The sequence below is a fragment of the Mus caroli genome, chromosome 10 (assembly GCF_900094665.2).
Source record: "Mus caroli chromosome 10, CAROLI_EIJ_v1.1, whole genome shotgun sequence".
In the NCBI taxonomy this organism is placed as follows: Eukaryota; Metazoa; Chordata; class Mammalia; order Rodentia; family Muridae; genus Mus; species Mus caroli.
In genome coordinates, this window is record NC_034579.1 from 79,412,267 (window position 1) to 79,429,945 (window position 17,679).

At 45.3% G+C, this 17,679-nt stretch overlaps 1 protein-coding gene across 1 annotated transcript in view; it reads left to right on the forward strand.

The window, feature by feature from the left end:
• Btbd11 (BTB domain containing 11) overlaps window positions 1–17,679 on the forward strand; it is a 273,159-nt gene that overhangs the window by 170,031 nt on the left and 85,449 nt on the right. The window contains exon 3 of the mRNA XM_021174021.2: window positions 3,746–3,950. Within this exon, the coding sequence (XP_021029680.1) occupies window positions 3,746–3,950 (205 nt within the window). The remainder of the gene's footprint in view (window positions 1–3,745; window positions 3,951–17,679) is intronic.

Below are 17,679 nucleotides of genomic sequence, written 5' to 3' on the forward strand. Positions count from 1 at the left end.
CAAGCTTCGGGGAAGGAGGGAAGGACAGACTGGCTCTGGGATAGGCACTGAGTCAGGAACAGAAGTTAGTTTCATCACAGAGGTGTCCATGATCAAAGTGCTGCCACCGACATGTGCCCTGCCATTTTCCTACCATGGCCATAAACTGAAAAGCAGGAGAAGGGTGTTCACAGTCCAAACACAGAGAGGACTTTCCTTTCCTGCTACTGTGCTTTATCAGTGACCTCAGTGAGTTGAATGCCCACATTGGGTATATTTTCCTTAGTGCACTGATTTAAATGGCAGTCCTGCCAGGAAACTTCCACTTGAGGACCATATGGCCTTCTAATGGAGCGGACTATACTCTTGTTCATCATCATTTATGGTGGTGACTCCTCTTTTAGATAAATAGGGAACCTAAAATAGAGTTTAAATCCCCAGAGGAAAAACTTCTGCTCCCTGTTTGGCCCCATGTTGTCTGGTTTTGAGTTCAGGTAAAGTGTAAGTGTATCAGTAAGAGGCTCAGAAGGAGGGTGGGATGGGGGGATGAGCAAGCTCTGAGGCCTGGGCTCAGCCAGACAATACACATAGTATATTGGTGGAGAGAGAGAGAGAGAGAAAGAGAGAGAGCAGGCCTGGTGGCCCATGTCTATTGTGAGGAAAGATGAGGCAGGAGGATCCCCACAAGTCCTATCAAACCTGGAATATATAGGGAGTTCAAGGCCAGCCTAAGCAGCAAAGTCAGACTATATGTCAAAAGACAAAGGGAGGGTGGGAGGGAAATGGTGACTTAAAAGATTCAGCTGATATGATTGTGATCTGCAGGCCCAGCAGACTAGGATTCTTATAAAAGGTGTGTGTGTGTGTGTGTGTGTGTGTGTGTGTGTGTGTGTGTGCACCAGAATGCCATGCCTTGTGTGGAGGCTACCCACAGAGACCAGAAGAGGGGATCAGATATTCTGGGACTAGAGTTGATGCAGTCATGAGCAGCCTGATGTGGGTGCTAGGAACTGAACTCTGGTCCTCTGAAAGAGCAGTGCAGGTTTTAATTGCTGAGCCATCTCTCTGGCCCCAATTTTAATGCAGGGCTTCAACCTGAGGAAAGTTAACCAAGGCCCTTCAGCATTACAGAAGGTGTTCATTCCACTTTACTGAGAATCTACTGATCCACTGTACACAAAATGACTTTAGTGGCCAGGGGCAGAGCATTAAAATACATTTATCATGTGCTTTTTTTAAAGACACTTTAACTTTAATTACTTAAGAAAGGCTCTGACTGATATGAGCCTCTAAACCTCTTTTTGATACTTTGTTATTCATTTAAGAAGAAAGTAGAAGCAAAATTGAGCTGTCTTCATCAGATTTACTTTCTATTTATGGCAAGTGATGCTCATAGTCTATTTAGGAAAGTGATATAATTTTCCTCATCACATGGATGTATTTAAATACAACAAAATGAGTACATTTGAAATGAAGCAAGTAGCAGCAAAGATTGCTCACTTTGGCATGGCAACATCCGTGAAGGATGGGACCATTGTCTTAGCCAGAACAAAGATGGGCTTCTGAGCTCCGTCAGCCTCCCACGGGAAGATCTGCCCTTTGAACAATGAAAGCATGCAGGTGTGACTTGATTTAGAAGCCTGATTTGAGAGTGGAGAGATGGCTCAGAGGTTACGAGTTCCGATGACTCGGGGCTGGAGAGATGGGTCAGTGGTTGTGAGCGCTAGTTGCTCTTCCGGAAGGTACAATTCCCAGCACCCACATGGCAGCTCACAACTGTCTGTAACTCCAGGATCTGACAACCTTACACACATACAGACAAAACACTAATACACATAAAAAAATAAAATAAGTAAATTACTAAGAGTTCCTACTTCTCTGGCAGAGGACTGGATTCCGTTCCCAGCACTCACATCAGGGAACGCGTAACTGCTTAGAACTTCAGTCCCAGGGAACCTGATTCCCTCCCCTGGCATCTGCAGATGCCACACTCACAGACACAAACCCAGACTGGTACACACATGCATACACACAAGCAAAAATAAAAATCTTAAAAATAACTTCTGATTTCCCCCTGAGAGAGAAGGAAAAAAGAACAGCATGTTTTTCAGGTTTGCTAGTGGTGAGAAGAGGGAAACAGACCTCAGAGTTGAGGAGTATGGATGGCTAAGTGCTTAGATTCTGGAGTCAGAGTCCCAGGTTCAAACCCCCCCACTCTCCTCCTCTTATAGCTATGTCACCTTGAGAGGTAATGGAACCTGTTTGAACTTCCATATCTTCATCTGTAATCAGTACTGTGTTAGGTGCTGGAGAGATGCCTCAGAGGACCTGGGTTTTGCTCCCAGGACCCACACGAGGTGATTTCCAAACACCTGTAAGTTCAGCTCCAGGGTATCCAGCACTCTTTGGACTCTTCAGGTACCTACACAAATGTGCACATAAATTCATGTATGCACATGGTGACAAAATGCCCAAGAAATAAACTTAAAGGAAAGAATACTTTAGCTCACAGTTTCCGAGCTGCCAATCCATGATCACTTGGCTTCATTTTTTTTGTGGTCTGGACCTGTGGCAAGGCAGAACTTCATGGTAGGGCGTGCCGAAGCGAGTAATGTAACTCCGCTCACTGACTGGAGACAAAAAATATACCTCTCAAAGGTGTACACCTCTCAAAGGTATACATACACCCAGGTACCAACCTCCTCCCACAGAGCCCATCTAACGTTCCCACCGCCCCCCAACAGCAGCCATGAACTCATCAATAGATCAGTCCCCACAGGCTCTAAGCATCTCCCAAAGGTCCCTGCTGTGGAATTGTAGGCCAAGTCTTCAACACATAGACTTGGAGGTACACATTGGGTCCAGTCTACTTTCTAGATATGAGTTAAGGCATCCGAACTGTTGCTGGGACCCAAGAAACACCACGTAAGAGGGAGTTATCATCGTATGAAGAAAAGCTAGCAAGGAAATAGGCAATTCTTTTTTTTTAAGATTTATTTATTTATTATATGTAAGTACACTGTAGCTGACTTCAGACACTCCAGAAGAGGGAGTCAGATCTTGTTACGGATGGTTGTGAGCCACCATGTGGGTGCTGGGATTTGAACTCCGGACCTTGGGAAGAGCAGTCGGGTGCTCTTACCCACTGAGCCATCTCACCAGCCCGGAAATAGGCAATTCTAAGCTTACTCCTGAGAGCTACCCAGGAAGGACAGAGTGCTCATTGAAATGGACAAGGTGGCTCTAGCATGCATGACTTCCTGGAGGGGTTACCGTCAGCCATGCAGTGGATATGATAGGAGACACTGTGAGTCAGGAGAGACAGTTAACAGGAGCAAAGCACAAAGGCCTTCCTGAGGCTTGTTAGAAATTGGATTGCTAGGGCTGAGGTTAGGACGGTAGGATGCCTAACATGCACAAAGAAACTCTGGGCTCCATCCTCAACACCACGTAGTGGGGCACATAATCCCAGCACTCAGGAGATAGAGGCAGGATCAGAAGTTCAAGTTATCCTCAGTGACTGTGAGGCTATCATGGGCTACACTAGAGAGGAGAGGAAGCAATTGACGTTGCAGAACAGCAAGACACCACATGATTCTATTGCCATCAGTGCTTCAGATCATGTCCTTGACAGTCACGTGGACAATGAATGTTTTTCCTCTCGTCTTAATGTGGGACCGTTTCAGTGTCTTGGGGGAACCAGGGTCTAGAGTCTCTGCAAAGATCTCCAGGTTGGTGTCTTCTGAAATTTTGTTTCTGTCTATAGGTGACCTTGTGTCCCGGGCGATGCACCATCTACAGCCCCTCAATGCGAAGCACCACGGAAATGGCACGCCCCTGCACCACAAGCAGGGGGCGCTCTACTGGGAGCCAGAGGCCCTGTACACGCTCTGCTACTTCATGCACTGCCCGCAGATGGAGTGGGAGAATCCCAACGTGGAACCTTCCAAGGTCAACCTCCAGGTGGAAAGGTACGTCTTGTCTGGCTTCAGAGCATCACAGAACAGCTCTTGGCTCGCCATAGCCTTGTGAAGGATTGGCGCTGCCCCCTGAGATAAAGATAGGTTGCGGGGTGGGGATGGGAGAGAATTGCTGTCTCTATCCCGTAGCACACTGGAGGGGAACCTCATGACCTGGGGAGACATCTTAAATCCTCGTGGGGTTTTGGAAATAGCTTTCTATGTGGCTGGTCCTGTACGGGATAAAACTGGCATGGGTCAAGAAACATAACTGTGTTATCTCCGAGGGGAAGGAACCTCTGGAATGCAGTCTGGCTTCCTTGTAAAAAGAGTTTGCGGGTGCCATTCTCTTAAATGTCTTTATCTTTCTTTCTCCATGGCTACCTTGGGACCTTGGGTGGATAAGAGCACCGGCTTAGCCAGAACAGTGTCCCTCCGGTCGAACGGATGCTAGGCTGTCCTGGGAGAAGACACTTAACTGTCTCTGTAGTATGGAATTCTTGTGGGAAGAGAAGGATGGGAAGGGGCTCTGAGCTGTGTCCCTCCATTTCTGCCTGCCTCAGCCTCCCTTCTACACCAGAATGCTGAATTACACAATTTCCCCAGATTCCCCATACCTTTAAATGACAGGATCCTCCAGGAAAATCCCCACCCTCTCAGAGATCTGGGATTAGAAATAGCTTTCAAAGCAGGCTACCTGGAAGTGTCCCCTCTCTGGCTCCCTTCTCATCTGTCTTTTCTCCAGGCAAATGAATCAGGCCTTACCCTGACACAGGCCTTCCTTGGTCTCATTACAATGGAAATGACTCCCTTTCATGCAGAGAATTACTTAGAGAATAGGCATTGAAGTATAAACTGTCTGTGCTCCAACAGGGCACTGAGGACTAAAAACTGAAGCCTTGGGTAAATGCCTTCCCCTTCCCCGCCTTGGTTTCTTCATCTGCCAAATGGGATACAAAAAGCAAATTCTTTATAGGGCTGTTAGAAACGTAAGTGATTTGAACAGTGTCTAGCACACACAAGGATCCAATCAATGCCCCCTCTTACTGTTGTCATGAACACATGTCTGAACAATTCCCAGCTTGGGCTCCTTTCCGTCCAATCCAAGAATGTTTAAAAACCAAACAAAAACAAAAACACCCTCAGTGATTCTGTTTGTACCACAGTGTCTTGTGCCCCAGTGGGCTCCCTTAAGATGCTCTCACTTCTCAGCTTTCTGTTAAAACAAGAGGATGGAAATTGGCCAGGCATCTTCCGATGGAAGGATCTTCTGGGGTTACAGGAATCCCAAATTAGTCTCAGTAGCCGGTCATCTGAAGCTAACGGCTCAGCAGTCACCTAGGTTTCCCACATTCCAGACCAAATCAGTGGATACCCTAGGCAAACTTCCACGTGCAAACATGCCCCACGACACTGAAATGTCCACAGACCTGGAACAATGTCTAACCTCAGCCAGATACACCAGCACCTTGGCTTCTTTGACTATATGTCCTCAGAGTTGAGGGAATGGAGGCCATTGGCCCAGCCTCAGAGGCACCAAGCCTTTCAGAGCCTAGGCAGTGGTGAGATTCCTTGACCACCTCAATGATGTCACCTTTGACCTTTTCATCTCTATAGATGATGTTTCTCCATGCCCAGCCAAACATTGCATCCTCTGATCTGAGGCAGACTCTTTCCATTCCATCCTGCCATTTCCTTCAGGTTCCTATTGTCTAGTCTCACACACTCAAGGGAATTTTGTAACCCCTGCCTAGCCCAGTAACTAACCTGTGACTCCATACAGATTGTGTGTACAATGCCTGTGAGCTTCAGAATGTCCCATCATGCCAGAGCCATCCCTGAGATCAATGCTAGGCGCACAGTGAGAAGCCAACAGACACTTATACAATGTAGACAAGGAATGATTCAATTCCAACTGCCTATGGAATATGTCCCTCAGAAATTCTGACATCGTCGTAGAACTGAAGTCATCATATCCCCAAATCCACTGCTCTTCCTGTCTCTCTAGTCTCTAAGGAAGGCATTCCCATTGGCTTTAGAAAACTAGAACTGTTATGCCTGCTTTTACATCCAACTGGCCAGCATGTTGCAGTGTGACTTTTCCTTGAGAGATGAACATCTATTTGCACATGATAGGAAGGACACCAAACAGTAGACACGAAATGATTCCACACAGGTCTAGCTTAGTGTAGCAGTGAGTTTAAGCGCACACACACACACACACACACACACACACACACACGTCCTCATTGTCCCCTCCTTCAAACAACCCTGTTAGCTGCCTGTATATTTCTGGGAGAAGCAGGGCCTTGTGAGCCCCTACTCCACTCATGTTAGGAAGTTAATGGGGCCAAATCTTCTTCAAGTCTCCCTAGGATAATCACAGATGCTGATGGTTCAATGGAGCAGCAGCCATGTTGCCCCAGAGGACAGTGTTTACAGTGCATATCTCATGCAGCATCTGTGACACCTCAAGTCAGGCTGCGGTAGCTGTGCCCCCTTCTCTCTCCCCTTGATTCCTGAAGCTGATTTCTCATTGAGCTTTTACACCTTCTGGCCAGCTCTACCCTCCTCACAGTTATCAGATTTCAACTTCTAAGAACTAATAGCTGTGCTGTTGTGTGATCCTGCCCATACAGTCGTGTGGTTCCTATACCCACTGTGTTTATCAGAAGCCATTTTCCGTCTATTTCTCCATTCAGAGTGGTGTTGGAAAACTTGGAAGTCTAAAGAGGCCCACGAGGAAATGCAGAACTTCCAGGACACACTTGAAAGGGACACAAGCTACATGTCCCGGATTTCTTCAAAGCCATTTATGTCATGCTTTTCATCCTTCCTTGGTTGGATTTTCTAACACCAAAGTAGATGTTAACATTTTTTAAAAGTCCTGATTGCTTTTGTCTTCTGGAAATCCTACAGCTTGGGGAGTCAGGTGAATGGCAGATAGGAATCCCAGCCTGGCTTTGTACAGTTCTGAGAACTTGAACAAGTGATTTCACCTCTTAGGATCACCTTTTGTCATCTGTAACATGAGAAAGGACACTCCTCATGGGACAGGTACAAGAAGTGAGTTAGACATCAGAGCTCAGACACCCAGGGCAATCCTTCACCACTGCTGCTACCAAAAAAGAAAGATGCTATCATACATTTTTTTTTTCTCTAAAATGTTCTTACAATTGCTCTCACTGAAGCTCATAAGCGGTCTTTCTACAAGAACAGCTCTCTTCCTGTCCCTTAATACTTTTGAGTTTAACATCTGAAACCATTATACATGGATTACAGTGGGGAGAAGTCCTCAGATTCTTTTCAGTCAGCTTCAAAATGAACTTACCTTGGGAGATAGGACTCCTCTTTGAATTATGTCCCTAATCCCTAACAAGTGATATCTTCCTGGCTCTCTTCTGGCACATTTGTATAGGGTCATGATGTATGCATATGTGTCTTTGGTGTGTGTGTGTGTGTTCTAGACCATCAGCTCCTTAAGAATAGGGCTGATTTTTTTTTTCTATTTCAACATAGATATTTATGGCCTAACTGACTAAATGTGGAATTCTTTCATGTCTCACACAGTCAGTTCTGGTCCAAGGAGTCTTTCTTGACGGAAATGCTAAGACATAGCCTATGGAGGCTATTTTCTGTGTCCCGTGGACTCAGTTTCCCCATTGCTACAATGTTGTGGATGGTTCCATTCTTGTTTGTAGTGGTTTGAAGAAGCTCAGCCGGAGTATTAAATTGCTGTAGCCTATGTTTTGTCAGGATGTTGGCTACTGTTTTTAGAGCTACTAGAGGCTGTCCAGCATGACAGGTATATTCATTTTGTTAACATTAAGACAGATTTTTGTGAGATTTATAATTAAGCTGTTTATTTTCCAAACCATAGTGGTATGTTCAGAACACCTTAACACTGAGGGTAAGCTACTTTTAAAATAGAATTATCTTATGTTGAGAACAAGTCTTCCCCCGCCCCCCACCCCCGCCCGCCCCAAGTCATTATCTTTGCTGTAAATATCAGTGATTCCTCCATGTCTTTGGCCATGGATGGGTTCACTTGTTTATTGCCACAATGTAAAATAATAATAATAACAATGGGAGAACAAATAGGAATGCTTTGTGGCCTTAATTATCTGGCGCTGTGTGGGCGGAACAGCGAAGCGCTTCACTGGGAAGAGCAGACATAGACAGGTCTGCCAGCCCCCAGTCTTTCTGGAAGGAAAAACAAAAAGAAACAGAATTGATTCCAGGTAGCAATAGCTCCCACCTGGTCTGCAAGCAGAACATACAAACAAATGTGGCAGGATGCCTTCTGGGGGAATCTCAACCATAACTGTGAGCATCAGTCACTCATGAATTGCCAACTGTTTGAGGAAAACTAATGGTGTGTAACAAAACAGCCTTGCCATGCAAGAGAATTTACACTTGAGGAAACAGAGTTCATAAAACAAGCAGACCAGAACCTTAGAGGTAAATATCATCCAGTTATGTCTTCATAGATCCTCACTTTACCAAAAGTTCCCCTCTACCCATTGCTTCCTAAGGCACTTTCACCCACAGGGCAAACAAAGTTCCCATTTCAACAGATTCCCAAGGGCTATCCTAGGGTTGTGCAAAACGTGCAGAAGGCTGGATGTAAACATTCTATCAGAATGCTTACTTGCTTAAGTTAAGCCCAGGGGGACTTCTTAAAGCAAAAGAAAAGCTCTGAAAGACTGGGCATGGGCAGAAGGCTCACACACTCTGTCCTCTTCTTTGTGAGAAGTTGACCTGTGGTTCATTCCCTGGCTCTGTTCCCCTGGAAACTTGATAAAAAGTTTCAGTGTCGGCTGTGTTACTAGGCAACACTGTGCAGCACCCGAATGGCCCCATATTTATAAATTACACCTGGCCTGATGATTCTGGAAGTGTTCCACAAGGACCTAGAGCTTTAGGATTTTCTCAATTCTTTGACTCTTGTCACTCTTTTGAAGGGACCTTGGTGACTAAATCTATGAGATGCCTCTAAGACGTGTGGGATTTGTGAGCTACAGAAATCCCCACAACTATTCAGGCCAACCTTGTTCCCACACCTGAGTGTTCCCTGGGTAGATGGTAGCTTCTCCAGAGTAAAAGGCTCCCTAGATTTCTATTGACTAGAACACAGGGTGCTGGCTGCTGGGCCAGATGAGGCCTAGGATAAATGAGTCTGGATGTTCATCTGAGCCTTCAAAGATTTCTGGTGTTCAATGGAACCAGAGAGCCACAACTCCAGGCTCACAGATTAGAGCAGTAGCCAAGTGACACCCAGTGCAGGTGACACAGACACCTGCTGCACATCACTACTACTGGCCATGAGACACTCCAAAAGACTTCTGTCACCATTGCCCCAAGAGAGGGAAATCCCTGTCACCATTCTTGTCAGCTAGACATGACACCTGTCACATTGTGTAGTTTCAGATCATACACTTGTACCTTTGCAGGGAAAGCTGGAAAGGGGAATTTGTAGCTTGGGGAACCATGGCACATAGCATGGGAATTCCCATATCTAGGAATGTTAGCTCTGGTTTTTGGGAGCCAAAAAAGTCCCTACTACACACTTTCTTCTTTACTCTTTTTAAATAATAATAATAATAATAATAATAATAATAATAATAATACACACATACTTTATTTTCATAGTTTGTATTGAACTTTATTGGACGTACGGGTCATGACTAGTTGGCTTATATTCTAACACATGAGAATCAAAATATTGTCCCAGCACAAAGACACACTGATTTGATACCCTGGAAGTCTCACAAGCTGAAAACAGAGGAGAGGAGATAGCTCTGGCAACTTCAACAGGGATGATAATACCTCTTCTCAGAGAAAGGATGCCAGCTCCTCTTTCAGAGGGAGGACCATGTTGTCTCATTCATCTGGTGGGCCTGGATGAACAAGCACAAAAAAGGGCCCTTCTTGATACATGCCTGTTGCTCATCTCTTTGTTATGACAAACATGCTTCACAAAAGCAACTTAGGCAAGGAAGGATGTGGTTTGGGCTCACAGGTTGAGGACAAGGAACTCATAAAAGCAAGAGCATGAGACAGCTGGTCACACTGCATCTACAATTGGGAGGCAGAGAGGGGATGGAGGCTGGCCTCAGCTGGATCTCTTCTATTTATTCAGTCTAGAACCCCAGGAAACAGTGCTATCCATAGGAAAGGTGGGTTTTCTCATCTCAACTAACCTAATCCACATAATCCTTCACAGACATGCTCAGAGATCTGTTCCCACAGTGATTATAAATCCCATCAAGTTAACAACTATGATTAACCACTGTAAGGGCTTTTGGAAACTGGCCCCAAAGCTCAACCACCACACAAATGATTTATAATAAGGAAGACCAACCATGCCAAATTTGAAATAACCGATGCTAGAGGCAAAGTTTTAAAATATGATATGGTTGTAACTTGGACATGGCTCCAACTTACTTTATCTGACCAGGGTAAAACTTTATTCCAACCCCAGTAAATGTGAAACTACAGGTTATAGTTCATGAGTGAGCTATACGTCAACATGGTGCACACATTAACAGACGACACCCTATGGACAAACTGGTCCACTGCCTGGTTTTGAAAATAAAGTTTTACTGGGACATAGCTGCACTCATTCACTTATGTATTATTTAGATGACAGCTTTTGAACTGTGGCAGAGTCAATTCCTAGTGACAGATAGTTGAATGTTCATAAAACTGAAAGTAGTGTTTGGCCTGTTCCAGAAAATACAAAAATGCTGACCTTGATGTGAATTGTAACTATCACTTAAAAACAACAACAAATTCAGATTGAAAATATAAATACCACTATACTCTTCATGAGGTAAAGCATACACATACACACACACACACACACACACACATACATACACATACACACACACACACACACACACATATATATATACATATATATATATATGGATTATGTACGTGTATATATATGGATGTATGTGTGTGTGTTCATGAAACTTTCCCTCTAGATCCTGTTAACCCAGTGCTTCTCAACCTTCCAAATTCTGAGACGCTTTAATATGGTTCCTCATGTTGTGGTGACCCCCAACCATAAAGTTATTTTTATTGCTACTTCATAACTGTAATTTTGCTACTGTGATATGTAATATAAATGTCTGATATGCAGGACATCTGATGTGTGACCCCTGTAAAAGTGTCATTTGACACCCTCTTCCAAGGAGTCATAACCCATATGTTGAGAATCGTTGTGTTATCCTAACTGGAGTTGATTAGCTTGCCCAAGGGCATGTAGCTCAAGTTGGAGGATTTGAACCCTAGGAGTTGACCTCTGGTGTGTGTTCATATTCACTAGGCTGTTTTCCTCTTAACAGATGATGGAGTTCTTTTTCAATGATAACGTTTGAAAACCTCATCCCAATTAGTGTCTTTTGTGATCTTCATGGATGTTTATATGTCATAAAATGAGCATCCTTATTAAATAAACTATGATGAGTACCAAAAAGCTATGAAGAAGAAATTCTGCATGGCCCCTGTGACCAGAGGCAAGGACTGTGACTTCAGACAAAGGTGTTTAGGTTGCTTCATGACACTGGGTCATGGTTTTACTGCTGTGAAGAAACACCATGATCAAGGCAACTCTTATAAAGGAAAGCATTTCATTGGGGCTGGCTTACAGTTTCTTAGGTTTAGTCCATTATCATCGTGGTTGGAAGCATGGCAGCATCCAGGCAGGCATATTGCTGGAGAAAGAGCTGAGAGTTCTACATCTTGATCTTCTGGCAGCAGAAAAAGATTGTGTATCACACTGAGTGTAGCTTAAGCATAGATCTCAAAACCTGTCCCCATAATGACACACTTCCTTTAACAAAGTCACACCTACTTCACCAAGGCCACACCTTCCAATAGTTCCACTCCCTATGGGCCAAGCATTCAACCGCATGAACCATGGGAGCCATACCTAGTGATACAGGGGAATGTCGTTATATTCTGCTCATTGATTAACCCCTGAAGGCATAGGTTTCAGAGAACGGTTCTGTCACTGGGTATGAGACTTGAAGTCAAATGATGTTCTGGAATAAATGAAGCTCACTTGCTTCGTTCATGTTGAAGACAACTAAGGCCCAGTCTGGGCTCAGCTAGAGTCACAGTCATGTTTAGAGAAGCTGTGCAGTGTGGTGACTCAGTTTCGTTGCCCATGCATTTCCTCTCCTGGGAATTCTCTCTTCCTTCTATCCCACCAGCTAGCCGCCATCCTCAGTTCATATTACAACGTTAATCTTGGTTAATATTGGACATCACCTCTTCTACTAACCCTTCCTTCCTGCTTGGCTATACTAAGTAACCAGAACCTAGCTCAGTACAATGCAGATCATAAGTGCCATGTGGGTGTTTGAAAGGCTGGCAAATTAATGCAGAGCTGTGCATAGGATAGGTAAGGCAGTATTTGACAGGGACCATCCCCGGGGACAGCATCCAGGCAATTGGGACTTGCCAGCATCTGGCCTGTTGACATCTGCAGCCTCAGGACTCATTAAGCAGTTTTGGCTGGGTTACCTAGGGAATTTACCTAGGGAGAGGGACAGCTTGTTCTCAACAGTGACAAGCTGAGAGACAGGCTCAGCCTGAAGAACAGCACGTGTCCCCAGCACGCAGGTATAGCCTAGCTGCCAGCAGGCGTGACACTCATTCCTCTCAAAGGCCAGGTCTCTTCTGGATCTGCTCCGTTGGACACCAGAGCAGGCTCGTGAGGTCTGACACCAGCTTTCCCTTGCTTTGTGGGAAAAGGACTACTTTGGCTTATTAATTCTGTAATTTGTATGTGTGTATACGAGTGTGTTCCTGTGCATGCATGTGTGTAAGCATGCCTCTGTGTGTGTATATATGTGCGTGTGTGTATGCACACATGAGTATAGATGTATATAGAGGTAAGAGGCTGACTGTGGTTGCCCTTCATTCTTCAGGCACCACTGAACGTGTGCTAGCCACCTGGGTGGTTTCTTCACTCATTTTGATCCTTTGTTTGGAGATGGAATCTCTCACCAACTAGTCTTGCTGGCCAATGAGCTGGAGGATCCTTCTGCCTCTGCCTCCCTAGCACTGGAGTTACGTGCATACATTGCCATCTGGATATTTTTACATGGATTCTAAAGGTTAATTTCAGAACCTCATGCTTGTAAGGGCATCTATATTATCAACCGAGCCATCTCTCAGTCCATGAAACCTTGCATTTATAACACAAAGACTCACAAACTAGAGCTGCCCAGCCCCTTCCAGTAATCCCTACCCATGGGTGGGTGTTTAAATTTAAATGAAAGAGAATCAAACTCAAACCAAAGAGTCAGTGCCCCGCCATAGTGAGTCTAGCCTCCTTTCAGATGCTTGGCAGCTGGTGTGGCCTCTCGGGGGAATTGGCTGGTCTTGTGATGGACAGTGGGGACCTAGGACATCACCATCACCACAGAAGTTTCTGAGAGACTCAATGCAAGCAGCAGTTTAGGACAGCAGCCAGAGAGCTCCTCCTCCTTTCCCAAGCACCATGAAAGGAATCTTTCCAGACCCAGACTGAGCTACTTGCTGCAACTGCGCCATGATGCCCCTTTGATCATCGTACAGCTGAGCTCAGTTGTATTTTAATTTTTTAAAAAAAAAACTGGCATTCATAATGATGGGTTTCATTATGCCATTTTCATATATGCAGGTCACATATTCTGCCCATATCCACACATTACCTTCTGTCCTTCTCCCTTCCTGAGGTCCTGCTTTCCAAATGGTCCTTTTCTATATTCATGTCTCATATACATATATTGCTCTAGTCTAATTTTCCCATAGGAAAGAAAACATGATATTAGGTCTTCCTGAATCTGGCTTACTTTGTTAACATGATGACTTCCACTTCTGTCTACAAATAATTCATGATCTCTTCTTTATGGCTGGATGAAACCCTGATGTGAATAAATACCACATTTCCCCATTCATTTGCCTATTCGGCTAATTCCATCTCCAGACTGCTGTGAGCAGCGTTGTGAGTGTGAGTGTGAAGCAGCTTTGTGGTGTGTGGATTGAGAGCCCTTCCAGTGCACAACTAGGGATGGTTTGGCTGAGTCATACAGCAGCCCTGTTCTAAGGTTTTGAGGAACCTCCATACCAGTCCAGTCATTGCTACACCAGTTTACACTCCTGCCCACCATACGTGAATGGCGGCTCCTCCCTCTCCACATCCTGGCCAGCATTTGCTGTTTGTTTTCTCTCTGTTAGCCACCCTAACTGAAGTGAGATGGACTCTTTGATTTTACACGTCCCTGAAGGCTATGGATAGTGAACACTTTTTTTTTCATATACGTGTTAGCTATTTGTGTATGTTTTGAAAACTTTCTGTTCAACTCATCTGCCCATTATTATTTCTATTAATTGGGTAATTAATTATATTTATTAATTGGATAATGTGGGGGGAGGTGTTTGATTTTTGATGAAGAGGCTGTCTCTTCTCCAGTGAATGATGGTTCTAGTTTTGTTTCAGTTGGGATGATAAAGTAACCCCAACCAAAAAACCAGCTGAGGAGAGTTGATTTTAGCCCTCCATTCCAGGCTACAGTCCTGTATAGCAGGGCTGTCAAGGCAATAGGAACTTACAATAACTAGTTACATCACATCATCATTCAAGAACAGAGAGAAATGAATGTGTGCTTGCTCGCTTGCTTGCTTGCTTGATCTCTGCTCAATTTCCACATTCTTCTATAGTTGCAGAGCCCCTAACTAAGGAATGATGCCACCCATAATGGACTGGATGCTTGAGCATCAGTTATCTTAGTTAAGACAATCCCCCAAGGCAAACATAATATAGACACTCATTCTGCTCCTTTGACTGGCATGTTTTATGCAATACCATGCTGGTTTTGTTACTATGGCTTTGTAATATAGCCTGAAGCCACATTGTGGTTCCTCCAGCATTGCTCTCTTTCATCAGGACTGCTTAGCTCTTCCGAAATCACATAGCTTTTAGATGTTTTTTTTTTTTTCTATTTTTTCATGCAGAGTACCATTGCTTTTTAATGAGTATGGCCTTAACTCTGTAGATCACTTTCAATTATCTAGAGCTGCATTTGTCGAGAGGAGGCAATGTTCCCGTGCCCAGAAACTGAACGTGAATTCTCACATGTGATAGGCAAGTCCTCTGATACTCATCTACACTCTGGCCCTTTAAACTTTTAACTTTGAGAAAATTTGAGACCGTGTCTTGCTCTGTTGCCCAAGACAAGCCTTGAACTTGTGATCCTTCTGCCTCAGCCTCCTGAGTAGTTGAATTATAGGTCTATGCCTCCCGGCCTGGCTTAGAGCAGAGCTTCCTAAAGTACCAACATTAGCATCTCCATGCTGTTTCTCCAGAAACTCCCAGGATGCCAGCTGCCTTGTAAGATGCAGGGCATTGACCGACCAGGAATCTTCAAGAGTAGTGTGAACCTCTCCTAGGCGTTATTCCCTTTGCCATCCCTGTCTTCTTGTGAACTTTAATCTCAGAGAGGATAAGCAGCTTGCCTGCATCACATAGCTAATGAGGAACCAAGCTGGGATACAAAGACATGGAAGCATGGGCCCAGAATACCTCTCCCAGCCACATGCCCTGGCGGTGGTTAAGGAGCCCTGAGACCGTCAGAGGCCTGAAACGTCTTGCTTTCGAAACACTTCCCTTAACCACACATCCTGCTGAAAGCACATGGTACTGTTTTGTTCCATGCATGGGCAAATGGGGCTCATTGGCATAACCATCACCCCAATATTTGTCATTTCTCTGTAGTGAGTTTAAGATTCCCTCTTCATGATCTCGAAGCATAGACAACAAACACTATTATCAACAACAGTCTCTTGCTCAGTAGATGGAAATCTAGCCATCCTTTTTCTCCCTTTAACTCTGCACAGACGAGCCTCTGCCATCCTCTCTGCGTTGAGATGTGCCTCATGGGAAAATGGTATTTCAACACTACTTGAGCATCTCATGTTTTGGTTCACGTAATATTTTCATTGTTTCTACTTACATGAAGGCTTTGATTCCTTACCCACTTGTTCCTCAGTTAATGCATCCGACGTCTGCCATGAGTTCTGCAGTAATGGATGCTGACAGCCTTCCAACTCTTATGGGGCAGGAGCACTCTAAAGATTTTGATGAATTTGGACCTCCTTCTTGAAAGCCTCACCAGATAGGTGTGATTAGCATAGTCTGAATTTTATGGACTGAGAAGGTGAGGCAGAGAAGAGCGGCAAGTGGCTCAAGGTTACAAGACCCCAGTGACAACCCAGGGAACTCAGAGTCCAGCAGCTTAGTCCAGGACGTGGTATGGGACTGTGACACTTAACTGCCGTCTGTCAGTCCCTGAGCAGAAGAGGGGGAGCCGAGGAGCCTTGTGTGGCTCCTGCTCAGCACCCTGAAAGGGGTACCAAGTGCCTAAGAGAGGTTCAGACAGACTACCTAACGAACACTGGTGAGAGAGGTGGTACTTGAGTCTGACTTTGGAAGTTGGATCGGCTCGGGCGGTTATATGGTGAAGTCAAGGAAGTAATCCAGGGACGAAGTCAGTGTCTCTAGATTAAAATAACCTAAACATTCATGGTGGAAGCAAAGACCAGCCCTGGAGGGCCAGTGTTAGGGTCAGTAGATCTTCCCTTAGCCCTTTACAGAGGCACAGCTATTTCATCGTCAAAATGCCCAAATGTTTTCATAACGGTTGATAAAGGCCCACTCTCTCCTGTGTGCCACCCACACAGTATATCCTAACACCTTGACACCCTGCAGTTGCCACTGTTGGGGTCTTGCCTTGCAGTGGACCTGGGAGGCCCTGTCTGTACTGAGGCCACAGGATAGACTGCTGCTTGGCCTTGCTGATAGTTGAAATTTTAGAATACCATCCATGAGTTCAAAGGAGAGGGGAAAAATGATGGCCTGCCCATGTGGGTTGTTCTTTGTGCCTCTGATGGGAGGCTGGGGTTGAAGGTAGGAGTCCTGGAGTGCTTGGGGGGGGGGGCAAGAGCAGAAGGCAGAGCCTGCCCATCCCAGGATGTTCTCCTGGTATACTCTCTTGTCCTGCAGGCATTGTGTTAAGCTGCCCCTAAGGCCTGAGAAAGCCTCTGTTCTCCTTAGGGCCTCTGCTGAAGAGCGAGACAAGCTGTGGCAGGCCTGGGAGAGTGCTTGTCAGAATCCCTCTACTTGAACTTCAGGGTCACCTTCTGAGATATGGCCAGTCTTCACATTTTACTAATGGAGAGGAGAGTGAAAAGTTCTATCCCTTGCCCAAGGTCACAGAGCCCTGTTAGTGACTGGCTGGAAGTCGCGTGCTCACACTCAGTGATCCCAGGGGTCGTATCTTCCTGACACCTCCCTGTAGCTATGACATTGCAGATCGTCCCCCACTGCCCCCATGCCTGTGTCTGGTGCTGCCTCACTGAACTCCTTGCAGGCAGAGCTGAGCTCTGTCCATCTCTCAGTGTTCCTGGTACAGAGTAGGTGAGAGAGTTAGGCCAACCTAGGACACGACAAAGGCAAAGCCTTGAGTGATGCGGGAAGCATCTTCCTGCAAGAGTCCCAGAGAGTGACAAGCCCAGAGTCTACAGAGTGAAATTCTCTGCATCCCTCGGATCCAGGTGCCACCAGCTGGTCTCCCACTCCTGTTGGCCCCAAGGCAAGATGTTTGATTTGCCTGGAACTGACAGATTTTTGCATCTCCTGTGCTTGGATTCTTGAACACACAGGGAAAAGGCAAAAAAC